Raw genomic sequence first — 26,198 nt, 5'->3', positions numbered from 1 at the left:
GAATGATTAATTACAGGGGGCCAAGAGAGGGTACAAAGACAGTGGGAAGCTGTTGTAGGTTTTACAGGGGTGGTGAGTGACAGTAGCAATAGAGAGAAGCGAATATCTTTTAAATAAGTGTAGGCTGTTGAATCACAAGAATATGATAATTAGTTGGATAGGATGCAGGAGAGATGAGAGTGTGAGGGAGTGTGAGGCAGGAAGATTTCTGGCTTGAGCAACTAAGTGGTGATATCTATTGTTGATATGGGAGAATATTGGGGGATTCAGGTTTAGAGAGAAAAATTTAAAATTTCATTTGGAATATATTGAGTTTGAGATAGCTCTGAGACTTCCAAGTGGAGATTTCTAAGAAGCATTGGATTTGAAGTGTGCCATTAAAAAGAAGGTTCTGAGGTGGAGATATAAATTTAGAAGATGGTTCCATGTGAATGACATTTGAAGTTAGGTAGTGAAAGAAATCATCTAGGGGAGAGAACAGAATGAAAACAGAAAAGGAATTTGTTCTAAGGAACTCTAACAATTTATGGTTGGAAGGAGGAGAAAGAGCCATCAATGAAGAGTGAGAAGATCAGGACAAATGGATATGAAGAAAACCAGGAGGGTGTGATATAAGAAGCCAAAAGCAGAGACAATTTCAAAAAGGAGAAAGTGGTCAATTATATCAAATGCCATTAAGGGGTCACATAGGGTGAGGACTCAAATGTGTCTATTGCCCTTTGCAATGTGGAAGTTATTGATGACCTTCGAGAGGGCTGTTTCGGTGGAGAGCTAAAGGCAGAAGCCAACTTAGAGTGAGTTGAATGGAATTTAAGATTGGAGAGAGTGGGTCCAGACAACTCTTTAAAGAAATTTGTTTATAAAGGGAAAAAAATGAGTCAAATGGTGGGCTTTTTGGGGGGAGGTGGTGGTTGTTTTTTAAGATATGGAGACGTGCATTTAAGTGATAATGGAAAGGATTCAGTAGAAGGAAGAGGTTCAAGATAAAGTAAGAAGAGAGGGAGCACGTGGTGGTAAAATGTCCTAAGGAGAAGGAGACTGGATGGAGAATACAAGTGGAGTGGTGGACCTTGAAGAGAGAGATAGAAGGAGAGATACATCCATTATAACTGGAAGAGAAGGAGAAAAAGGTGTGTTAAGATGCGGGTAGGTTTGCAGATTTGGTTGAAGTAGTTCCTATCTAATGACTTCTATCAAGTTTATGAAGGAGCCCTTCTAGGTTATCTGCTGAGAATGGGGGCTGTAAGGAAGAGTTGGAGATTGGAGAACAATGAAGAAGATTTGAAATAGGCATAAGAAAGAGTGATAAAATGACCTAATGAGAGAGAGATATGTGTAGATTGCTGGGCAGTAATGAGAATCCAGTTGAGGTTGGATTTACAGTGGATTCATTTGCCTTGTTGTATACATATTGGCTCCAGCAGGGCTTCATTACAGGTGGGGGCCTGCGGAAGACAGAGTTGGTTATGGTTTTAGTGGATGGGTGTCATAAGGAGGTTTAAGAAACTGGTAAGAGAGCCAGCCTGATGGCCTAGTGGTTCAAGTTCGGTGCTCTCACCGCTTCAGCGGCCCCGGTTCGTTTCCCGGTCACAGAACCACACCACCCATCTGTCAGTTGCCAAGCTATGGCGGTGGCTCACATAGAAGAACTAGAAGGACTTACAGCTAGGATATACAACCATGCACTGGGGCTTTGGGAGAAAAAAAAAAGATTGGCAACAGATGTTAGCTCAGGGCGAATCTTTCAAAAAAGAAAAAAAAAACTGGTAAGAGAGTGGTTGAAAAGATGTACTGTGGAATCTAAACTGATTGTGGAGGAAGTGAAGACAAAAGATGGTTAAAGAAAAAGTATATAGGTCAATGGACTAGAGGTTGTGATGAGAACAAACAAGTAAGTTCAACAGCCAAGTCAGAGGAGAAGAAATTGTTCTCAGAGAGTTTGGAGGCTGGACTGTTGAGAGTGATGAAATATAAAGACCAGGCTGTGACCCTAGAAGTGGGAGGCTAAAGTTGAAGATCATTAGAATGAGGTGGTCAGGGAACTGAGGCTAGCCATCCTTCAATACCCCAATCTGATCAAGATTTTCTCATATACAACCTTCTAAATGTTTTATATTTTTCTTTTCTTATTTAAATCATTAATCCACCTGGAATTGATGTTTACGTATGATGTGAGATTACCATTTTTGTTTTCTTCTACTTGGATAACCAACTGTCCTTGGGCCATTTGTTGAATAGTTTAGTCCCTAAATATCCCTTGAATTCATTCCTTCTGTGATATTCCTGGATCCTGCTTTATTCAATCCTTGTCACTTCTAGCCTGAAGTGTTGTGGTAGCCTTCAGTCTCTTCTCTCTACAGTCCATATTCTATAAGTTGTCATATAAGTTATCTTTCTAAAATACAAATATGACCCCGTCACTCTCCTAATTAAAGTGCTTAAATAACTGCTTTTTATTACCTACAGAATAAAAGCCAAACTCCTGAGCCTGCCATATTAAGATGTTTTACAATATTTCTCTTGACACCATTTCTTTGCTCATCAAGTTATTCTCATTTTCTGACATTATGCACATTTTTACTCAACTGCTGTTGTATAGAAAACATACGATTTGAATTAAATTTTTAAATCTTTTATCAGAACTACTAGTTAGAATCACAATTGATAGATTTTAAAAGTTCTAATGCATTTATTTGGCATCTATTATCTATTAGGCACTATATGGTATTATAAGTTTCAGAGTTTACCATCAAAAGTACAGACAACATTAATCCAAATATCTGTTAAAAGGGAAGAATATAAGTGTAGCAACACACATTTGAGTAAACAGTTGTGAGAGTTGTAATGAGGAAGAAATGGCATTTTGATGGAAATCAGTGGATGCTTGGTGGAAAAGTTAGCTGTAGCTGGGTCGTGCAAGATGGATAAAGTTTCGAGAGTCAGAGAAGGGGAAGGGAGGACATTTTAGGTAGAGGGATGGCATCAAGCAAGGCAAGGGAAGTAGGGAAGTGTGACCTTGGAGTACGAGATGGAGCAGGAGAAAAATGAATGACTTGTAAACTGAGGCCAGAACACAAAAATCCTTTAAGGACAGGTTAATAGACTGGGCTCTAGTTAGATAGCATTGGGAGTCAATGAAAGTGTCTATTAAGGGCCTGATATAATTAGGTTGTGACATGATCAGGTGCATTGGAATGCAGAGAGATTAAATCTAAGAGGATGTACTAATAGTCTAGGCCTGATATGCTTGTCCTGGGAGGTGGAAAAGCTAGAAAGGATGCAAGAGAAATTTCACACAGGATCCATAACAGTTAGATAACCAGAGACAGGAGAGAGAAGCAGGTCTAGCTCAGCTCCAGAAAATAGAAAGGTAAGAATTTCATGAACAATTCCTGCATCTGATTAAACACTGTTTATATCTGTATTTGCCCAAATGGAATTTCTTATACTTTTTTTGATGACTTTTAAAAATATTTAATATTTAAAATTATTTTCATAGCTTAACTTTACATCTTTAGATTAATGGTTTTATTTTGATTTCCCTTCTCCTCCTCCTCCTTTATGTGTGACAGCTGCTACTGGATATGGTTGGGTCCCCGGATCAGGAGCTCCAGGAAGCTGCTGCTGGTTGTATATCCAACATCCGCAGGCTGGCTCTTGCTACAGAAAAGGCAAGATACACTTGAAGTTTGAAAAGACATTACAAGCTACCAAATTTTACAGGACACAGAACGTGTCACTCCCATGGCCAGGAAGCCTAAATTGGGAAACATTTATTAGCCAATCCTTGACAAACAAGCAAATGTCTGAATGAAAACACACAAATTAAAAATGCAAAGAATGCTGTTCATCCAAAAGTCGCGTGGATATTTTTATTCTATTTAATGTTTTAGGGATATGCCATGTAATGAAATGTAAAGCCAATAAATTCCGGATAATTTTCCAGGAATTTGAGAATATATGTATACGATGTATATATATATATTTCACTGATGCTTTTGTATTTGTGATGATTTTAATAAAAGATATGGCCTTCCCAGTGTGCAGTTTGATAGTCGTTCATGAATGTCTTTAGAATTCCCTTTCTGTTAAACCCATCTAACTGTCCTGTCATTATGGGTTTGTCTGTTTGATCACTTGCAACCCATGGGAGAGTTATGAGAAGATGTGCTGATTTCACAAACTGTTATTAAATAGAATTTAGAGTTAAGCAGCTGGACTTGAGAGATCATCCCGAGGTCATTCCAGATTTCTCCTAACTACTATCAAACATCTGAGAAGATAATGTATAACTGTCACTGTACCAGATAATGCAAATCACAAAAACATAAGCAATGGGTGAGATTTTTGCTTTTGCACTTACAAAGCATAAACAATGCTATGTTTTATTTCCCTCACAGGATCCACCAACACTTTTATGGAAAGAATTAATTTATGCTGATGTAAGGATAATATTACTTCACATAAAATTGCTTTGATTTTCTGAACTTGTTTTCAGCACACAAAGTACTTTTTAAAAAGTGGCTACAAAGGATTAATAGCGTTTTATCACGTTATAGAAACATTAGAAGCCACTTAAAAGAATCATATATGTAACCTCAGTGTGCTGAAATGTTTGGGAACTAACGGTCCCAACCATCTGACACTAGCCAGGAAAATAGCTTTGTATGCATCAGCTCTGTAAACGGGCAATCTCAGTTAATGCTTTAAAGAGCAGGCAAGGAGGTTTTATTGAAAAATATTAACATTAATTAAACATACTGTGTGTGTTTGTTATAATTGGGAGAAGATCATAAACTTAATTGAATTAAATGTAAATAATTTGTATGAAATGAAAAGCCTGTACAGGATGAAAATTATACCAGTGATAGGTTCTCCAATAAAAAGATTAGGCATTTCTGAGAATTGTAAGGTTTTGTAAAACACCACTTCACCTTCAGCTTTTCAAAGGAGGTTATAAAAGAGGATAAAAGGAACAAGGAAATGATATGAATGCTAACTAAAAGCTGAATTTAACTAATAGTGTAAATCCTTTCAACAGTAGATGTTTCTAATGTTTAAGTCAGTGTTTAGCTGTTTCACTAACATTAAAAATACTTCTAGAAATTATGGATTATGACAGCTATAAAAAATGAATAAATATATTATTGTTATATTTTTATTAACGGACGTTTTCACCATTGTCTTAAGATTTTAAAATATTCTTGGAATTATTGGGCCCTGGGAGTGAAGGGAAGCAATAGGCAAAACACAGCAGCACAAAAGAACTGGCTGAACAATAGAGAAGGAAGATTGTTCCTTTACAATATGCTTGACAGAGGAAGCTTGGGGCTTCCGTTTGTATGATTAATAAACATGTAAGGGGCCAGCCCCATGGCATAGTGGTTAAGTTTGGCACGCTCTGCTTTGGCAGCCCGGGTTTGGTTCCTGGGCGTGGACCTACACCATTTGTTGGCAGCCATGCTGTGGTGGCAACCCACATACAAAACAGAGGAAGATTGGCACAGATGTTAGCTCAGGGTGAATCTTCCTTAGCAAAAATATAAATAAAAATAAACATAAATGCCTAAAATAAAAGCAACAGTGCCATTTTAAAAGAAACTAAGCACTTGGAAACACACAAAGGAAATTAACATGAAAATCATCTTGTGTATTTCTAAGATTTTTCTTTTTAATTCTTAAACACCAGAAATGTAGTACCTTTGGAGTAAACAAATGAGAAGCTGAATTTAAAGGTCAGTTTTGGCTTTTTGTGGTGAAATGACACAACAGAAAACTCTGATCTTACTAGAAAAATGTCAAAGGCAGTGAAAGCACCCAGAGCTATCAGAGAATAAACAGGTAGAAGATCTCACCGTTTCTTTGTTACCCCATGCTGCAGGAATGCACACTTTTTTTTTTCATTCATTTTTGTATAAGATTTTTTGTATTATATTTATTTTCTGATATTTAAAGCTGGTGACATTAATTCTTTATAGGTTCTCAGCAACTAAGTTCTTTTTTAGTTTTTATTCTTCCCCAGGACACCCTGGGAATCCACTATGCTCTCAGTGATAGCCAGCTGTTTCAGTTTGACGGGAGTTTAAGGTGGAAGGAGTTTAAGTATATATTCCTTGGCCTTCCACTCTAGTTTGTAAGGTTTCCCTTTAGAAGTCTTTGCCATGATCATTCTGCCATTTGTAGGTTGTCAATGTTCTTTTGCTACCTTCAGGATGACTTGTGCTAAAAATAACTTGTTTCTTTTTAAAAACTTTTCTAGGTTCTGAAAGTGAATGGAAGGTTAGATTTCTTAGGGGATGGCTTTGTGCATCTTGTTATTTTGATAGTTTTGGTGTTACCATTATTCATCTCTAAGGCATTTGCATGGAATTGAGAGACGATGATCCAAAATATTCAGAAAATTTATTTCCACTTAGGAAAATGAGAATCTCCATTGTTGATAAACAGACAACCAAGAGCCCTGAGTAAATCCTTTCTTTTTCTTTTACCTAATGGGATTGAGTTAAAAAGATAAAAGAAAATTTTGCAGTCCAAATAATTGAAGATGTTTAATCTCATTCCATGGAAGACTTAGAATGGAATAGGCTACATCCATTCCTATAATTCAGTGAAAACAATAAGGAAACACACTTATTTAAGAACCTCAATGCCTCAAATGCATTAAATGCCAAAAATAAATAAATAAATAAACCCCAATGTTCCTCATGTACTTAAGTGTAGAAAGTGGAATTCTCTTCCTCAGTGAGAATGGAGTAAAAAGGAACCACATTTTATATACAGCTACTAAATGTAGGCACTGTATTAGGTACTTCCTACTCATGATCTCATTTAAAATACAGGAGAATTGGTAAAATAGATAATCTCATATCATACTAGGTTTTATCTAAATGGGCACAAATCATTCTGCAAGGACGGTTTGGCAATGCAAAAAACTTTATAATTTTGTGTGCCTTTTGGATTATGCCCAAGGGTTTATCTACAAGGGTGTTAACCACATCGTTTTTTTTTAATTTTTTTAAATTTTTTGTTTATTGCAGTAACATTGGTTTATAACATTGTATAAATTTCAGGTGTACATAATTATACTTCTATTTCTGCATAGATTACATCATGTTCACCACCCAAATACTAATTACAACCCATCACCACACACATGTGCCAAATTATCCCTTTCACCCTCCTCCCTCCCCCCTTCCCCTCTGGTAACCACCAATCCAATCTCTGTCTCTATGTGTTTGTTTATTGTTGTTATTATCTACTACTTAACGAAGGAAATCATACGGTATTTGACCTTCTCCCTCTGACTTATTTCACTTTGTATAATACCCTCAATGTCCATCCATGTCGTCACAAATGGCTGGATTTCATCGTTCCTTATGGCTGAGTAGTATTCCATTGTGTATATATACCACATCTTCTTTATCCATTCGTCCCTTGATGGGCACTTAGGTTGCTTCCAGGTCTTGGCTGTTGTGAATAACGCTGCAATGAACACAGGGCTGCATGTATCTTTACGCATTGGTGTTTTCAAGTTCTTTGGATAAATACCCAGCAGTGGAATAGCTGGATCATATGGTAGTTCTATTCTTGATTTTTTGAGGAATCTCCATACTGTTTTCCATAGTGGCTGGACCAGTTTGCACTCCCACCAGCAGTGCATGAGAGTTCCCTTCTCTCCACATCCTCTCCAACACATGTTGTTTCCTGTCTTGTTAATTATAGCCATTCTGACGGGCGTGAGGTGATATCTCATTGTAGTTTTGATTTGCATTTCCCTGATAGTTAGTGATTTTGAACATCTTTTCGTGTGCCTGTTGGCCATCTGTATATCTTCTTTGGAGAAATGTCTGTTCAGGTCTTTTGCCCATTTTTCAATTGGGTTGTTAGTTTTTTTGTTGAGATGCATGAGTTCTTTATATATTTTGGAGATTAAGCCCTTATCAGATGTATGGTTTGCAAATATCCTCTCCCAATTGTTAGGTTGTCTTTTCGTTTTGTTGATGGTTTCCTTTGCTGTGCAGAAGCTTTTTAGTTCGATGTAGTCCCATTTGTTTATTTTTTCTATTGTTTCTCTTGCCCAGTCAGACATGGTGCTTGAAAATATGTTGCTAAGACCGATGTCGAAGAGCATACTGCCTATGTTTTCTTTTAGAAGTTTCATAGTTTGAGGTCTTACATTCAAGTCTTTACTCCATTTTGAGTTAATTTTTGTGTATGGTGTAAGGTAAGGGTCTACTTTCATTTTTTTGCATGTGGCTATCCAGTTTTCCCAACACCATTTGTTGAAGAGACTTTCTTTTCTCCATTGTATGTTCTTGGCTCCTTTGTCAAAGATTAGCTGTCCACAGATGTGTGGGTTTATTTCTGGGCTTTCGATTCTATTCCATTGATCTGTGTGTCTGTTTTTGTGCCAGTACCATGCTGTTTTGGTTACTATAGCTTTGTAGTATATTTTGAAATCAGGCAGTGTGATACCTCCAGCTTTGTTCTTTTTTCTCAAGATTCCTTTACCTATTCAGGGTCTTTTGTTGTTCCATATAAATTTTAGGATTCTTTGTTCTATTTCTGTGAAAAATGTTGTTGGAACTTTGATAGGGATTGGATTGAATCTATAGATGGCTTTAGGAAGTATGGACATCTTAACTATGTTAATTCTTCCAATCCAAGAGCACGGAATATCTTTCCATTTCTTTGTGTCTTCTTCAATTTCTTTCAGAAATGTTTTATAGTTTTCAGTGTACAGCTCTTGCACTTCGTTGGTTAAGTTTATTCCTAGGTATTTTATTCTTTTTGTTGCAATTGTAAATGGGATGGTATTCTTAATTTCTCTTTCTGCTACTTCGTTGTTAGTGTATAGAAATGCAACTGATTTTTGTATGTTGATTTTGTATCCTGCAACTTTACCATATTCGTTTATTAATTCTAAAAGTTTTCTGGTGGATTCTTTAGGGTTTGCTATATATAAAATCATGTCATCTGCAAATAGTGACAGTTTCACTTCTTCCTTTCCAATTTGGATCCCTTTCATTTCTTTCTCTTGCCTGATTTCTCTGGCTAGGACTTCCAGTACTATGTTCAATAGGAGTGGTGACAGTGGGCATCCTTGTCTGGTTCCTGTTCTTAGAGGGATAGCTTTCAGTTTTTCACCATTGAGGATGATATTAGCTGTGGGTTTGTCATATATGGCCTTTATTATGTTGAGGTACTTTCCTTCTATACCCATTTTATTCAGAGTTTTTATCATAAATGGATGCTGTATCTTGTCAAATGGTTTCTCTGCATCTATTGAGATGATCATGTGATTTTCATTCTTCATTTTATTAATGTGGTGTGTTACATTGATTGATTTGTGAATGTTGAACCATCCCTGCATCCCTGGAATAAATCCCACTTGATCATGGTGTATAACCTTTTTAACGTATTGTTGTATGCGATTTGCTAGTATTCTGTTGAGGATTTTTGCATCGATGTTCATCAGTGATATTGGCCTGTAATTTTCTTTTTTAGTGTTGTCCTTGTCTGGTTTTGGTATCAGGGTAATGTCGGCTTCATAGAATGAGTTAGGGAGCTTCCCCCCCTCCTCAATTTTTTGGAAGAGATTGAGAAGGATAGGTATTAAGTCTTCTTTGAATGTTTGGTAGAATTCACCAGGGAAGCCGTCTGGTCCTGGACTTTTATTTTTGGGGAGGTTTGTGATTACTGTTTCCATCTCCTTACTGGTGATTGGTCTATTCAAATTCTCTACTTCTTCTTGATCCAGGTTTGGAAGGTTGTATGATTCCAAGAATTTATCCATTTCTTCCAGATTGTCGAATTGATTGGCGTATAGCTTTTCATAGTATTCTCTTATAATCTTTTGTATTTCTGAGGTATCTGTTGTAATTCCTCCTCTTTCATTTCTGATTTTACTTATTTCTGCCTTCTCTCTTTTTTTCTTGGTGAGTCTAGCTAAAGCTTTGTCAATTTTGTTGATCTTTTCAAAGAACCAGCTCTTGGTTTTATTAATTTTTTCTATTGTTTTTTTGGTCTCTATTTCCTTTATTTCTGCTCTGATTTTTATGATTTCCCTTCTTCTACTGATTTTGGGCTTTGTTTGTTCTTCTTTTTCCAGTTCCTTTAGGTGCATTGTTAGATTGTTTATTTGAGATTTTTCTTGTTTGTTGAGGTAGGCCTGTATTGCTATAAACTTCCCTCTTAGAACCGCTTTTGCTGTATCCCATAAATTCTGGCATGTGGTATTTTCATTTTCACTTGTCTCCAGGTATTTTTTGATTTCTCCTTTGATTTCTTCGTTGACCCAATCGTTGTTCAGTAGCAGTTTGTTTAATCTCCACGGATTTGTGGCTTTTCTGATTTTCTTCCTATAGTTGATTTCTAGTTTCATACTGTTGTGGTCAGAAAAGATGCTTGGTATTATTTCAATCTTCTTAAATTTATGGAGACTTGTTTTGTGACCTAACATGTAATCAATCCTGGAGAATGTTCCATGTGCATTTGAAAAGAATGTGTATTCTTCGGTTTTTGGATGGAATGCTCTGTATATGTCTACTAGGTCCATCTGTTCTAGTGTGTCATTTAAGGCCAATGTTTCCTTATTGATCTTCTGTTTGGATGATCTATCCGTTGGTGTAAGTGAAGTGTTAAAGTCCCCTACTATTATTGTGTTACTGTCTATTTCTGTTTTTATGTCTGTTAATAATTGCTTTATATATTTAGGTGCACCTACATTGGGTGCGTAGATATTTACAAGTGTTATATCCTCTTGTTGGATTGTGCCCTTGATCATTATGTAATGCCCTTCTTTGTCTCTTTTTACAGTTTTTGTTTTAAAGTCTATTTTGTCTGATATGAGTATTGCTACCCCAGCTTTCTTTTCATTGCCATTTGCGTGGAGTATCTTTTTCCATCCCTTCACTTTCAGTTTGTGAGTGTCTTTAGGTCTGAAGTGTGTCTCTTGTATGCAGCATATATATGGGTCTTGTTTTTTTATCCAGTCAGCCACCCTATGGAGCATTTAGTCCATTGACGTTTAAAGTAGCTATTGATAAGTATGTACTTACTGCCATTTTTTAACTTTTTTTTTTTTCAGTGTTTTAGTAGTCCTTCTCTGTTCCTTTCTTCTTCTATACAGAATTGCTGGTCTCTTTAGTTTGACCTCTGTCTGAAAGCTCTACTCTTTACCTCCCCTCCTCCCTCCTTTTATGTTTTTGATATCATATCTAACCTCTTTTTTGTGCATTTGTATCCATTACCCTCTTATCATGGAAATAGATAATTTTTCCTATTTGTGGTCTTCTCTTTTCCCCTTAAATCAGTCCCTTTAACATTTCTTGTAGCACTGGTTTCTTGGTGACAAACTCCTTTAATTTTTGCTTGTCTGGGAAATTTTTGATCTCTCCTTCCATTTTGAATGATAACCTTGCTGGGTAGAGTATTCTTGGCTGTAAGTTTTTTCCTTTTAGCACTTTAAATATATCATGCCACTGTCTTCTAACCTGTAAGGTTTCTGCTGAGAAGTCAGCTGATAGCCTTATGGGGTTTCTTTTGTATGTGACTTGACTCTCTCGTGGCTTTTAGGATTCTCTCTTTATCTTTAATTCTGGACATTTTGATTATGATGTATCTTGGTGTGGGCCTCTTTGGGTTTATCTTGTTTGGGGCTCTCTGTGCTTCCTGTACCTGGATGTCTGTTTCCTTTCTTAGGTTAGGGAAGTTTTCATCTATTATTTCTTGAAATAGATTCTCTGCCCCTTTGTCTTGCTCTTCTCCTTCCGGGACAACTATAACACGGATGTTAGTGTGCTTGATGTTGTCGCAGAGGTCCCTTAGACTGTCCTCACTCTTTTTAATTCTTTTCTCTTTTACCTGTTCATCTTGGGTAATTTCTTCTAGTCTTTCGTCCAGCTCACAGATCCGTTCTTCTGTATCCTCTACTCTGCATTTGAGTCCCTCTAGTGAATTTTTCATTGCCAGTATTGTATTCTTCATTTCTGATTGGTTCTTTTTTATATCTTCCATTTCTTTGTTGACATTCTCACTGAGTTCATCTATTCTTCTCCGGAGATCAGTGAGCATCCTTAACACTCTTTGTTTGAACTCTCTGTCAGGTAGGTTACTCATTTCTGTTTCACTTAGTTCCTTTTCTGGGGTTTTGTCCTGTTCCCTTACTTGGAATGTATTCCTTTGCCTCCTCATTTTGCCTCTTTCCCTGTGCTTGTGTCTACGTATTAGGTAGGTCAGCTACGTCTCCTGCTCTTGGATAGGTGACCTTATGTAAGTGATGGCTTAGGAGTCCTGCAGTGTGCTTCCCTCAGTTCTCAGTGTTCCAGGGGTGACACTTATGTGGGCTACATGTGGGCCACATGTTGTGGCCTGTTTGCTCTCCCTGTAGGTGCCCAGGGAGGCCGAGTTATGCTCCTGGCCAGCTGTTGTAATGCTCAGCTGCTTGTAGTTGTTGTGGGCCCTTCAGTCTCTTTATGAGGTGTGGGGAGCCCCAGCACAGTTGGCTGCAAGTTCTAATACCACATTTTTGTTGCAGTATTTCTTTTAAGTGAGTACGCCCCCAGTGTGGCAGGTTGTTAGGCTCAGGGGCTTACACTTGCTATAAGCCTCCAGCCTTTAGGTCTCTTGTCAGCTCTCTGAGGATTGCAGCTGGGTGGGGCTGGCCTCAGGCATGGGAGCACCCAATTGTTTCAAGCTTTGGAAGGTGGGGCAAACCCCCATGTGGGTCTTTGAGAAGCACAAGTCTTCTGCAGCTGACAAGCCCTGCCGCCCACAGGTCCACACACACAGTCAACACAGTCCTGCCCCGTGTGCGCGCCCTGACCTCCCGAAGTGGACCCAGTCTCTCCACGGTGGGAGCCCCCCACACTCCACCACCGCCCCACACTCTCCACCTGCTTCTTGTGCCCACCCTGCCACACTGAAGTCAGCTCAGTTGCCGGGCTGCAGAGAATCCAGTCACCAATCTATGCAGGCCCACAAGTTGCCTGAGGTCTTGTTGTTGGGTGGGGCCAGTCTCTAGGGTGGGCTGCCTGCCCTGGCTGAGCTGGATTAAATCGGTCCTCTAGGGGGTGGGGCAGACCTGGGCTAGCAGGCCTCAGGGAGAACTCCAATGGTGTGTGTGTCAGCACGCCCACACCAGGCCACAACAATGGCCACCGCCAATGTCCCAGTCCCTGGAGAGGTCTCACCTCTCACTGAGATGCACTCAGGGCCTATTAGGTGAGTCTCTTTTCACCAAAGCACTGTGCACCTTTCTTTCTGGTCATTTTAGGTTGCTTTCTGAAATAGGTGAGTTTGTGCGCGGGCCCTTTAAGAGGCGGTTTTCATTTCTTTGTGAACCGGGTTTTCTGGGGGCACTCCCCAATGTTTTAGTAGCAGGCAAAGTCAGATATTATGCTGCTGGTCTCGATTGTGCTGGGTCCACAAAATGCCCCCAGCGGGGTTGCTCCCGGCTCAGGGGCCCGCGCCTCCAGGGAGGCTGCGGACCTGTGGGCGGCTCCCCGGCGGCCGTGAAGCTGGCGGCTTGTGAAGGCGGTGTTTTTCCTCTCCAGAAGGGAGTTTCTGCCTCTTCCACCTCAGTTAGGATTGTCCGTTGTTGCAGGAGTTCCTCTTATCCAGTTTTCAGTTCTGTCTCAGGGGTAATTTTTCCAGGAGTAGTTGTAAATTGGCTGTGTCGGCGGGAGGAGGTGAGTTCCGAGTCTGCCTACGCCGCCATCTTGACTTCCTCCCCACCCGCATCGTTGTTTGTAATGGTAAAACTGTTAGGAAAAAAATTTGGTTTATTCAATTACAGTTCAACCACACAATGAAAACATGTTGTAGAATAATAGTTAATGACATAGAAAGCTTTTCATAAGATATTGTTAAATTGGAAAGCAGGGTCTGAAGCAGTATGTACAGTGTGAGCTCACTAAAAAAAATTATATACACGTAGCTAGTCACATTGAAAGAAGACCCGACTTATACACACCAAACTGTGATTATTTAAACAAGTGATTATTTCTCAATGGTGGAATAAGAATGATTTTTGTTGTCTCTTTTGCTCATCTGTCTTTTCTAATCTATTTCACAATGAACATGAATTACTTTTATAAAAAATAAAAAAACTCCCAATGAATTTTACTTTTTTATTATCTGGAAACTTCTAAGGCAGACATTCTTCCTAATACTAACTTTAAAAGAGAGATCCTCAGTTTACAAATGGGATACACAACTCACACATAAAATAAATGAGTTTACTTTGACAAAGAATCATAGCTTCAATACCTAAAACACTATAAAATATTTTTAATCCACAAAATACACATTTATAATAGCTTTAAACTACAAATAATAATAGTGCAGTGTAATTGAAACATACTGAAGTGGTCCATATGTAAATTCTAAACATTTCCTCATTTGGTTTTTGACCGTTAAGCAGCTAAATTCTATTCCAAGAGCATAGAAAGCAGACAAATGAAATAATTCAGAAGATCATTGATCAATTGCTTCATACAACATTGTTTTGAAAAGAAAAGAGTGATTTTGATCCATACATTAGTTTCTTCTGTGATAGATGCCTAAGATGAACCATATTGTGATTTACTAAGTCTCTTTATATATTTTGCCTGAATTAATCTAATAGAAATACACTTCCAACCAAAATGTGCCAACCAATAAGTAAATATAGTACAGTTTCATAGACTTCTGTTCTCTTTTAAAGCATCATGTTTTTCTCCTTTGTGCCTTTATGCTATTCCTTTATGCTCTAATTGTTACATTAATTTCCCTTCATTCTAGAAATTGTTTTCCTTTTTTTTTTCCCTTCGCTCTAATTTTTATGTCTCCAGCTTCTGCTCCCATTTTCTCTGACAAATGGTTATTACATTTTCTGGCTCTTAAAATGTTTTATGCCTTAATTTCTATAAATGCAAGGTGTAAAGTTAATATTTCAATATATTTGTGATGCACAACTGTCATGGCTGACTGGAAATCATGTAACAGATGGAATCCTTATACTCCTAATCCATTATTTTCAAATTTCCAAGCAAAAGTAATTTATTCTTTATTTGCATCTGTCAAGACCAGAGGTCACTTTTCTTTTGCCAGTTCATGCCACCCTGATTTATTAGTTGATAAAAGACATCCTTTGCAAATTACACGATTGGCCCATGATGTTCAGAGTTAAGATTTGTCATTACAGTTTAGATTTATGTCCTAATTTGTTTTCATGATTGAAAGGTATATTAGTGTATATCAGTATGGTTCATATAGGCTTCAAGAATCTGTAGCTGGTTGGCTTGCCCATAAAGGAAGGCTATGTATCAGCGCAGACAAAAGAATGTGGCAAGTTAAAAGCAAATCCTTTTTCACTATTGGAAAGAACACTGACCTTTTGCAGTAGATTAGTTACATTAACAATTACCAACTAAAGGTTCACAAGTGTCAGGCAAGTAATGTAAATGAGTGAAAAGAACTAGATTTTTTTTTTTAATAATACTGATACAATTGCCAATTGATCTTTAGCCTCCATGTCTGGGAGACAAAAGGGAGTGGTGGAGACTGTGGAAAACTGGAGACTGCAGACAAATTACTACTGATCTCTAGCCAATTGTTGCCAGATCTTGTAACTTTTCAAGAGAAATTCAGATTTTTATAGGCAATCTCCCAAATTTTAAATATTGGTAATTGTATTAGTCTGCTAGGGCTGCCATAGCAATACCACAGACCGGGTGGCTTAAATAACAGACATTTATTTTCTCACAGTTCTAGAGACTGGAAGTCCAAGATCAAAGTGCCAGCAGATTGGTTTCTGGTGAGCTCTCTCTTCCTGGCTTGCAGACAAACACCTCCTCGCTGTGTCCTCGCATGGCCTTTCCTCCGTGTGCACACAGAGAGACTAATCTCCGGCATGTCTTCCTCTTCTTATAAGGGCGCTGTTCCTAGGGGACTAGGGCCCCACCCTTTTGACCTCCTTTAACTTTAATTACCTCCTTAAAAGGCCTATCTCCAAATACAGTCACATTGTAGGTTAGGGCTTCAACATATGAATTTGGGGTCACGGGGACACAACCCATAACAGTAACCAGGTAGAAAAATCAAAGCAATTCTGGGAGCCAGATATGGCCTTCAATTCACCAATCTGCAAAGTCATAATCTTTATCTATTAGAATGAGAGTTTATTTGATTAAGTCCTGACATTAGCATCCCTAAAGATGCCTCTAGCTAATCAATAGAAAATCAAAGAAAATAATTTGTGAAAAAGGACACATGTCAAAACTATCTTGGTCCATATAGATTCATATTAGAATGTCAGCACTAGAAAACGCAGCATTGAACAGATTGACGCCCTCAAATTCAGGCAGAAGCTTGGAAAAATTAGTCTGAGGATGTAGCTAATTATAATGGTAACTTTAGGGTCATAGGATAGCAGAGCTGGAGACATCTTTAGGGCCAACTTGTTGCCCTCAATTAGATAAGTATCAAAGCTCCTCAGGACAGAAGCCTATTTTCTTCCAAAGTTTCTCTAGGTATTTGCTTCCCATTGTCCCTCAGACAGATTGGACTAACCAGCTTATGAAGGTAAAAAGAGACTTGAAAATTACTTTGAGGAATCTGAGCTTAATCCAACAGGCCAGTGTTGCTCGGACCTCCTGCATAAGACCCGTCTGGAGTATCTGTTAAGATGCAAAGTCTGGGGCCCACCCCAACCTACTGATTCAGAATCTCTGGAAAACCCAGAATCTGCAAACTCCCTGACTATAGTCACTGGGTTTTGAGCATGGAAAAAAAATCTACACAAAGATTTCCTAAAAGTTAATCTGGTGGGAGTACACTGAATAGATTATAGGAGAGGAAAAGAGATCAATAAACATTTTGTTATACAGGGCTGAGTATAAAGTTGTAGAGGGCCAAGACTAGGGAATTTAAATAGAAAGGAGCAAGGATGAGAAAAAAATGTTAAGAAAAAACTTGCAGAACTGACAAAGTTTGAAAAGTAACAAAAAATGTTGGTCTCTTATACCTTAGAGAATGAGTCCATGATCATGAAATGAACTCCACCTCTGTGCTGTTATACCATGAAGTACCCTGGTATACCTGTTGAGTAGTGCTGTCCAGGAGAAATATAAGATGAGCCACTGTGTAATTTCAAATTTTCTAGTAGCTGTATAAAAAAATTAAAACAGGTGAAATTAATTTTAATATGTTTAACCCAATGCATCCAAAATATTATCAAACACTTAATCAATACAAAAAATTATTAATGAGATATATTACATTTTATTTTTCACTAAATCTTTGAAGTTATTTTGTATTTTACACTTATGTCACAGTTCAATTTGGACTAGCCACAGTTCAAATGCTCACTAGTCACATGTGGCCAGTGGGTTCCATCTTGGACAAGTTTTAGTCTTTCCACTTGGTTAGGTCAAGGGATTTCTTTTATCAGCACTATTGCTTCAATTTATGTGGGTTTTCATTATTTCTTTGGTTTATGCCAGATCATCAGCCATTTTGTCTCAGTGCTTTTTTCCCTCCTGACAGATCTCTCACAGTCATGCTCTTCTATTGGCGTGATGACTTTTAAAATTAAAATTTTTATGAATGCAATGCAATTCATCTAGAAGACCATGGTTAACGTTATATTTTGGGTACAGTTTTTTTTTAGAATTTTTAAATTGGGGCAAAATATATATAACATAAAATTTATTATTTCAACCATTTTTAAATGTACAGTTCAGTGGCATTACGTACACTCATACTGTTGTGTAACCATCAACCACTATCCATCTCCAGAATGTTTTCATCTTCTCAAACTGAAACTCTGTACCCATTAAATAGTACCTCCCCACTCCCCACTGCCTGCAGTTCCTGGTAACCATCATTCTACTTTCTGTCTCTATGAATTTGACCACTCTAGGAACCTCATATAAGTGGAATCATACACTATTTGTCCTTTTGTGTCTGGTTTATTTCACTCAGCATAATGTCTTCAAGGTTCATCCATGTTGTAGCATGTGTCAGAATTTCCTTCCATTTTATGACTGAATAATATTCCATTGTATATATACACCACATTTTGTTTATCCAACCATCCATTGATTGGCACTTGGGTGGTTTCCCATCTTTTGGCTGTTGTAAATAATGCTGCTGTGAACATGGGTGTAAAATATCTGTTCAAATCCCTGCTTTCAATTCTTTTGGGTATATACCCAGGAGTAGAATTGCTGGATTGGGTACAGTTATTTTTCAAACAACTACTCAAATCTATAATAAGAAAAGGTGGTTTGGGGCATCCTTGCCGGCAGGATCAGTGGGCTTGAGGTATACTCACACAGAGTCTCTCTAGAAGGGACTCAGTTTGTTAAGCATTCCAACAGTTTCACAGTCACTGACTCATAGACAAAGAATCCCCTCAAGTTACTTCAGTCAGTTCAGTATATTTTTAATTCTGAATGAGCCAAGTTCTCCCAGTGTGTGATTCAGTGAGTGCAAATTAGGCATTTAAGAAGGTATAGTCATACTTTTGGAAAAATACTAAGGTCTTACAACTGTGCCACTAATAGTACCAAAAGGGCCTAAATACTGAACATAACACTCATACGTTCCACTGTGTGATGTTTAGGGTGTGCTAAAGAGCGAATGTGAGTTTTCTGCAACTCTTGTGCACGTCAGCACTTTTAGAGGGAAAAAGAGGGTGAAGGCCTCTGACAAGTTTATGCTGGAGCTGTGAGAAATATTTCTTTGGTGGGAGCTGCCATGAGAATTTGCTCAATTTTCATTGTGGATATAATCCAAACTTACATACAAATAGACCCATAAAGATGGTGACCGGTTCCCTGACTGCTTGCGAAAGCTGCTATCTGCTTCTGCACTGTCTTCCCCTCCCACGTCATGCCCCTCCATTGCAGAGAAATGGTGGCCCCAACCAAATCTTGTCTTGCTTGAATGTTGTGGACACGTGGGGAGGATTTTACCGTTAGACCTGGGTTTTGCTTTGAAGGAAATGTGTTGCTTTTTAAAGCTTTGTGGATCATCCCTAATCTTCCCTTGCAAGGTGTAAAACATTAAGGGATCATCTTAATTATTTTGTCCTGTTTGAAGCAATAAACAGCTGCTGACGCTGATTGAAAACAGAAGACAAGCTAACACGTAATCTCAGAGGTCAATTTATTTGGATTATTCTCTTAAACAGAACTAATTATGAGCTAAAACAACAAACTTGAAGGTGTAAAAGAAAGGAGAGTCTTTTCTTCTCTGCCTCTGAGTGTCGTGAATGTGCAAGACAGATGTGCGCTCGCCAAGTCTTGTGGTCCATCTTCTCGGAATTCTTCAGATTATGCCCATGGGCCCAAAGGAGCTCAAGTGGACTTTCCCTGCACTCTCGCTGTGTGAGATTTTCATTTGGGGGATAATAGTGTTAATAATTTCCTCAGAAAGCATATTTCTTATTTATGCCCTTCAGGCAGAGGACTGATATTTCAAAGAAAGAATGAGGAATTCCTGTGAGCATTAAAAAACCCTCAGTTTGTTCTTTATTTTAAACAGCTTTCTTGAGGTTTGATTGATGTCCAAAGAACCGCACATATTTAATGAGTACAGTTTGATGAGTTTGGACATAACGCAAACATCCGAGATACTAGCACACAATCAAGATTAATAAACATACCCAACACTTCCCAAAGTTTCCTTGTGTCCCTTTTGTGTGTGTGTGCGCGTGCATGTGTGTGTGTGTGTGTGTGTGTGTGTGTGTGGTACTTAACATGAGATCTACCCTCTTAACAAATCTGAAGTGCACAGTATTGTTAGCTATAGGCAATATATTGTGCAGGAGATCTCTAGAACTTATTCATGTAGCATAACTGAAACTTTATACCCACTGAACACCTCCCCACTTTCCCACCCCCAGCCCCTGGCAACTGCTATTGTATTCTCTGCTTCTGTGAGTTTGACTATTTCAGATACTTCATAGAAGTAGAATCATGCAGTATTTGTCTTTCTGTGACTGGCTTATTTCACTTAGCACAATGTCCTCCAGGAGAGGATCTTCCATTTATTCTTAGATTATCAGATGTAGTCCCAGCCCTTCTAGTCAGAGATCAGGGGAATGGACATGAATGTCTTTGATTTCTCTTGCCTCAAAGAAGACTTTAGTGTTCTAATTTCAACTTACCTTCTCTCCCACCATTCTCCTTCAAATACATTCTACATGTACTCTGTCAAAAACGAAAATCACGTGTGTTGACTCAGATGTGCACAAATTTATGTAATTTCCTTTAATTTTTACGTCTTTGCACTGGTGGTCGAAAATCTTGACTTTGCCAATCAAAAACGTCTAGCCTCTTTTGATTTAAAACAGCTCCTTTGGGTTAACTCCACATCTTTCAGATTTTTTCCCCCTTCTGAAGGGTTCTCCCCTTCCTGCCCTCTTCCCCCGTTGGCGCCTGTGGGCAGGGGGAATGAACCTGCAGCTAAGTTACGTTGCCCTCCTTGCTCTCTCATCACCAGCCTGCCTCCCCCCCCGGTTGCCCTGCAGGGAGTTTGGCCTCTCCTGGTCACTGGGCATGCTATGGTGTGGCCGCCGACTTGTGGCTGGTATCTGGGGTGTTGTGTCAGCAGCTGTGCTGATGCCTGGAGTCTTCCATGCCTCCTAGTTAAGAGGCCCGCACCTCTGCAGCTTCACTTGAGAACCTCCAGCCTCATCTGGCTTCTGTATAGGTCTTCTCAGTGGGGCAGGGCCCTCCCAGGGGGCTTGGGACCTGCTGGCTGCTTTCCCAGCACCACAGAGCCGGGTGTGGGGGCTTATGCTGTCCTGAGCTCACCGGCTTAGACGTCTCCCTCAGCCAGGCCACACATGGCGCTGTGCTGACTGGAACTTCTCTGAAAGGCTTAACCTTCTCCAGGTTATCTCCAATATTTTTTTTATTTCCCTCAAACTCCCAAGTAGGCCAAGCCTTCACCAACAACCTCTTTGCCTTCTCTTCCTTACACTCCCAGGCTCTCCTCCCAAAACAGAGGGGTTTTCCTCTCCTTTGTGTGACAGGAGCTCTTTCAAATCCTATTCTCCTTCATCTTTCTCTGAGGCCAACCCTCCCAGCTTTGGCTCTTTATATAAAAACTCTGCTCTAAGAAATTTGAGAAAACTTACTACTCCTGCTTAAAAGTCTAATTTTTTGAGACTATTATTTATCTACAGACTTTATTTTTAAAATCTAGTTTGAAGCTCGAAGCTGAGCACGGACTTCTTTCTTCCGAGTAGCATTCCACCTCCCTTTCCCTGTAAAAAATTATCTGCAGCTTCTTGGCTCAATGGAGGGAAGACTGCAGGGTTTTAAAAACAACCAACTAACCAAACAAACAAATAAAAAAACCGACTCTGAAAATGCTAAGGAGGAAAAATACATCATATGGTATTTCAAAATATCGCCCACTGTAATCAGCCAAACTAAACTGTTTCTCTTTCCCAAATATGCTGGACTATCCTGCTTCCACATCGTGCCTGTGTTTCTCCCTTCACCTCAAATGCATCCAGGAATTCAGTTTTAACTTCACGCTTGCTTTGCTGTTGCTGGGCTTTTTACATTGGTCAATGAGTGGATTTCTCTTTTGATTCCAGATGTAGTAAACGAAAAGTGAGCAATGAGTCAGTGAAAATGACTTCTTCCTGATGCCAGAGCTGAACTGGTGTGCCACACACTTTCTTCGGCAGCCACCTTACACTTTTGAAACAGATGAAAATACACAGCATTATGTTTGGTAGATAGAAACTCTATATAACCTAATGTCAGCTCCCTGTGTCTGCAAGTTCTCTGGTTTGTTGGGAGTGACCTTATCTAGTACAATTTAGATAAAATTGGCTTGAACCTACATAGAGCGAAAAACTCAACACTCTTCCAGTATTTCCAGGAATTCCTGAGTGGGACATGTTTTTCCAAGTTACCTCATGATTCTGGTTATTGCATGCTTCCTCTAAATTTTCAGTTCTCTCAAGTCTCAACACTTGTGACTATTCCTCTTTCCTTCCTCCCTTCATCCCCTTGTGATCTCAGACATGTAACATGGACCCTTTTCTTTGATTTCTGAAAAATACCACTCATCCAAGGCGAATATGAGCAGGAGATATTTGTAGAAGATTCTGGGGTTAGGGTAGGACTGAAGAAAGCTTTACTTTGTAGTATCAACTTTGGTTCTGTCTCCCAGCCATTCCCACAATCAAGAATTTCTCACCAGTGTCACCTGCCTTGTTGGGCTCCTTCTCCCTCACCACCTATTTTCCTTTCCCACAGCCTCTCCACATTCCCAGTACTCCGCCTCCCCGCCCCCATGATGCTATCCTCAGAGACTTAAATATTTTGGTATCAATTAGCTTTTGTTGCTTAACAAACCACTCCAAACAACCATTTGTTTAGCTTGTGATTCTGCTGGTCAACAATTTGGTCTGGACCCAGCTCGGCACCCTCATGCACCTGCTGTCAAGTAGCATGTTGACTCTGTGTCTCATGGCTGTGTTCTCACGTCTGGGGCCTCGGCTAGGACAAATGGGCCAACCTGAATCTGCTCCATGCAGTCTCTCACCCTCCAGTAGGCTAGCCTGGGCTTATTCACATGGAGATTGGGCTGGGTTTCAAGAAAACAAACAGAAGCACACAAGGCTTCTTGAAGCCTAGGGACAACTGGTATACCATCTCTTTGGCTGCATATCAGTCAAAGCAAGTCAAGGGTCTCTGCTTGATGGAGTGAGCTACAAAGTCACATTGCAAAGAAGTGTACATATGACAGGATTCAGGTGGGGTGGGAAATAATTACAACCATTTTAGCAAATAATCGACTACAGTTCTTACTTCTCTTATATATAGCCATTTAACTCTCTTTGCCTCACTCTGAACCCATCCAGGACAAATCCTAAGAGCTATCTTTCCATAACCAAAATAATCCTTAAATTGTTTTTACTAAAAAGACATTTCTCTCCCCTCAGAAGAATTTTGCAGCCACCTCTTAAACTTTTGGGTTTTTTCTTCCCAAGAACACATGGAAATAATGTTAGTATATGAGTGTGTGTGGCAGGGGAGTTGTAAAAAATAAAAGTCATTGTTTTGGCCCCTGGGATTACGGTGATAATTTAATTTTTAATTATCAAAATGTGTTATTATAGTGTCTTTAAGATAAGCAAACAATATAAACACATAATACATCTGCTTTATTTTATTTTATCCCACACAGAATTACGTGAGGACATGCATCCTCATATCCCAATGTGGTGATTAGACAGGTCTCTAACTACCCTGATATTTGCTGTAGAAAATGGGTCAACCACACACTGTGAAATAGATTTAAAGTACACTGGAGATAATGACTTGTTACAAAATGTATCAAAAGGCAAAGATCCTTTCTAACCCAATTTTCAATAATGGCAGAGTTAATAAAGAACTAAAAGAGAATTGAAACTTCTGTGAAAGTAATAAAAAAAAAAAAAAGAAGCATAACATTCCTTTCCGAAGGAAAAGGAAAGAAGCTGATGAGGAAAAAATAGTCAGTTCTGGGAAAGCAAATTTCAACCAGTTTGGGGCACTGGCAAAAAAAACCTGATGGGGAGAAAGGAGTCCAGAAGAGCTGGATGCTCTTAAAACAAACAATTTTGGCAGGTGAACAAGCTATATGGGAAGTGCAGGACAGGGAACAGCCTGCCAAATTGGCGAAGCAGAACTGTGCAAAGTTCTGACAGGCAAATTAGAGAACCAAGAAAAGATGTCCAGCCAGATCACCAAGGATGAACAAAAAGAAAGGGCACAAATGTGTAGGGACCACATCAAAAGTGAGAAATATAATACTGTGTAGGGGAGACATAAAAAACATCAGGAAGCGATTAATCAGCTGCATTAATAAAAAAAACCCCAAGTTATTATTGACTATGTCACCATTTGGCTAACTAAGCCGTCCTGGATTTCATAAATTTTTCTGAAAGCCTGTTGCCTAGTACCACAATCAGCGTTGATGAAGATGCATTCAGTTGCAAATAGCAGAAACCTTAACTCAAAATGGCTTTTAAAATAAAGAGAATTCGTTGGTTCATGTAACTGAACAGTCCAAAGGTAGAGTGATCTTCAGGGAAACTTTCATTAGGGTTTGAATTATATTTTTCTGAAATTATCTTGGTTGTGCCCTCTTCTGTATGTTGGTTTTATTGTCAGCTGGGTTCCCTCATGATTGCAAAATGGCTGCAGCAGTTCCAAATCTTATATCTTTACACTACACCATTTAGAGGAGTTTCTCTTCCTCCAGCCACAGAGCAAAATTTGTGGGCTTCACACTGATTGAACTGACTCAGGTAATGACAATGTAGATTGGCTTAGGCCTAGATGTGTCCATCCCTGAAGAACCAAGTAAGGGGATAGATTTATGCTAATTTCCTTGGGTCATGTAGAGACTGGAACATGGGGGCTGCATCTCACCCAACCCACATGGCTGGTACTCAGTGGGGAAAATGTGCAGTGGAGGGAGCCAGGAAAATGCCTACCTTGGATAGTTTGGCTATGGAAGGGTAGCAGGAATAGACTCTCCTTTACTAGTCTGCTCTGGTTTGGGTGAATAAATAGGCAAGTAATCAGAAACAAGGCTATCGTGTAGCAAAGCATGGCAAGTTAGAGAACATTCTCAGGGGGTGAACCTTAGCCTGGATCTCTCCCACTTCTGCCTTAAAGAAAAGCAACTGTTCTTTGTATTAGAAAGTGTGAATAGCTCTATGCAGCCATCTATATTCTAAATTATTGTAATCACTAAATTTGTGGGGATGGGAATCCCATCTCTCATACTGGATTTTCAAAAGAGTCAAACATTCTGTGCTTACAGCTTATTTCATAATAAAGCTGAAAACATTTCAATGCAAATTCAGTTGTCACATGTGTAATTATTGTCTGAACAAATTCTATTTTAATTTCAATGAAATTTAATTGGTGAGAACAAATGTGCATGATATATTTTATGCAATTAAATTGACAAAGTGATTTTTGCTCTGCAAAGGATAATTTCAATTTTTTCCCTATAATTACTAGTCTTGAGGTCTTTGAAATTTCTAGAAAAACATTTTTATTTCTTAGAGAAAATGTTTAGAATGAGCCTCTAAGCCTTATCTGCAAAATAAGAATAATTACACCTATTTCTTAGGGTGTCATGATTATTAAAGGAGCTAACGTATGAAAAATAAGTACAACAGTGCCTGGCATATCTAATATAGTATCGTTATATCATGTAATATATTAATATCAATTACATATGTAATATATAATATCATTATAATATATAATAGTAATATCACTATTACCCCATTTTACTTGTATTCACTCAGTCTTCAGGCTAGACCTGGGACAAGGAGGGTATTATTTATTATTCCATTTTACAGAGAAGGAAATTGAGGCACAGATAATAAATAATGCTATTGGTTTTCTAAGATATTGAAGTGGCAGAACTGTTTTCTTGGTAAGTTACTGAGTAAGACTCACCTAAAAAATAACTTCAGACTTACTAATCTCTTTGACTTTCCTTGAACTTTCTTCTGATTACTACCCTACTTCGTTGGAACACAGCGAATGCATGAATGAGAGACTGTCTCTGCTATTCATTCACGGTCAAAGCTACCCTATTGGGTTTTTATTTTCTAGACACCTTCTATCTATTTAGTTTACAGATTATATAATCTTACAGTTAAGGTTAAGTATCTAGCCTTATAATTAGACTTAACTATCTGACACTTAGTAAGTAGTCATTAGTATTTATTGAAGGAATGAATGAATGAAGCATAACATTGATTCAAAGGGGGGAAAAAAGAGACTTACAGGAAAGATAGAAACCATAACTCTTATACCACCACTCAGGCCAGTGATAGGACTAAAGGAATATAAAAATGGGAGAAAGCCTGAACTAGCTGTAGAAACTAGGAGAAGGTAGTATTTACATGTCAGAAACATAGAATTTCTGCTGAATATAATGGGAATGGGAACAGACTAAAGAAAGTCATGGAAGGTCAACTGTAAATAGAGTTTTACAAACTGCTTTTATCATCTAGCAGTATGTCTTGAAATTTTTTCTAGGTGAATATCAACATTACCACTTCAATTGCACATAAACGTTTCATTATTTGTATGTATAATGATTTATTTAATTCTTGCTAACATTTAGATTGCATCAATTTTTGCTTTTACAAAACTGGCATTGAACAT

General features: G+C 38.6%; 1 protein-coding gene across 2 annotated transcripts in view; it reads left to right on the top strand.

The window, feature by feature from the left end:
- The window catches only part of ODAD2 (outer dynein arm docking complex subunit 2), a 182,302-nt gene extending 178,260 nt beyond the window's left edge, over positions 1-4,042 (top strand). For both annotated transcript variants that reach the window (XM_058532680.1, XM_058532681.1), the window contains one exon: positions 3,573-4,042. In XM_058532680.1, coding sequence (XP_058388663.1) covers positions 3,573-3,686 — 114 coding nt within the window. In that variant the 3' untranslated portion in view covers positions 3,687-4,042. The remainder of the gene's footprint in view (positions 1-3,572) is intronic.
- Positions 4,043-26,198: the final 22,156 nt, after the last annotated feature.

This window comes from Diceros bicornis, chromosome 36 (assembly GCF_020826845.1).
Source record: "Diceros bicornis minor isolate mBicDic1 chromosome 36, mDicBic1.mat.cur, whole genome shotgun sequence".
NCBI classification, from domain to species: Eukaryota; Metazoa; Chordata; class Mammalia; order Perissodactyla; family Rhinocerotidae; genus Diceros; species Diceros bicornis.
The sequence above is the reverse complement of the archived record's forward strand: the minus strand, read 5'-3'. Positions and strand labels throughout refer to the sequence as shown.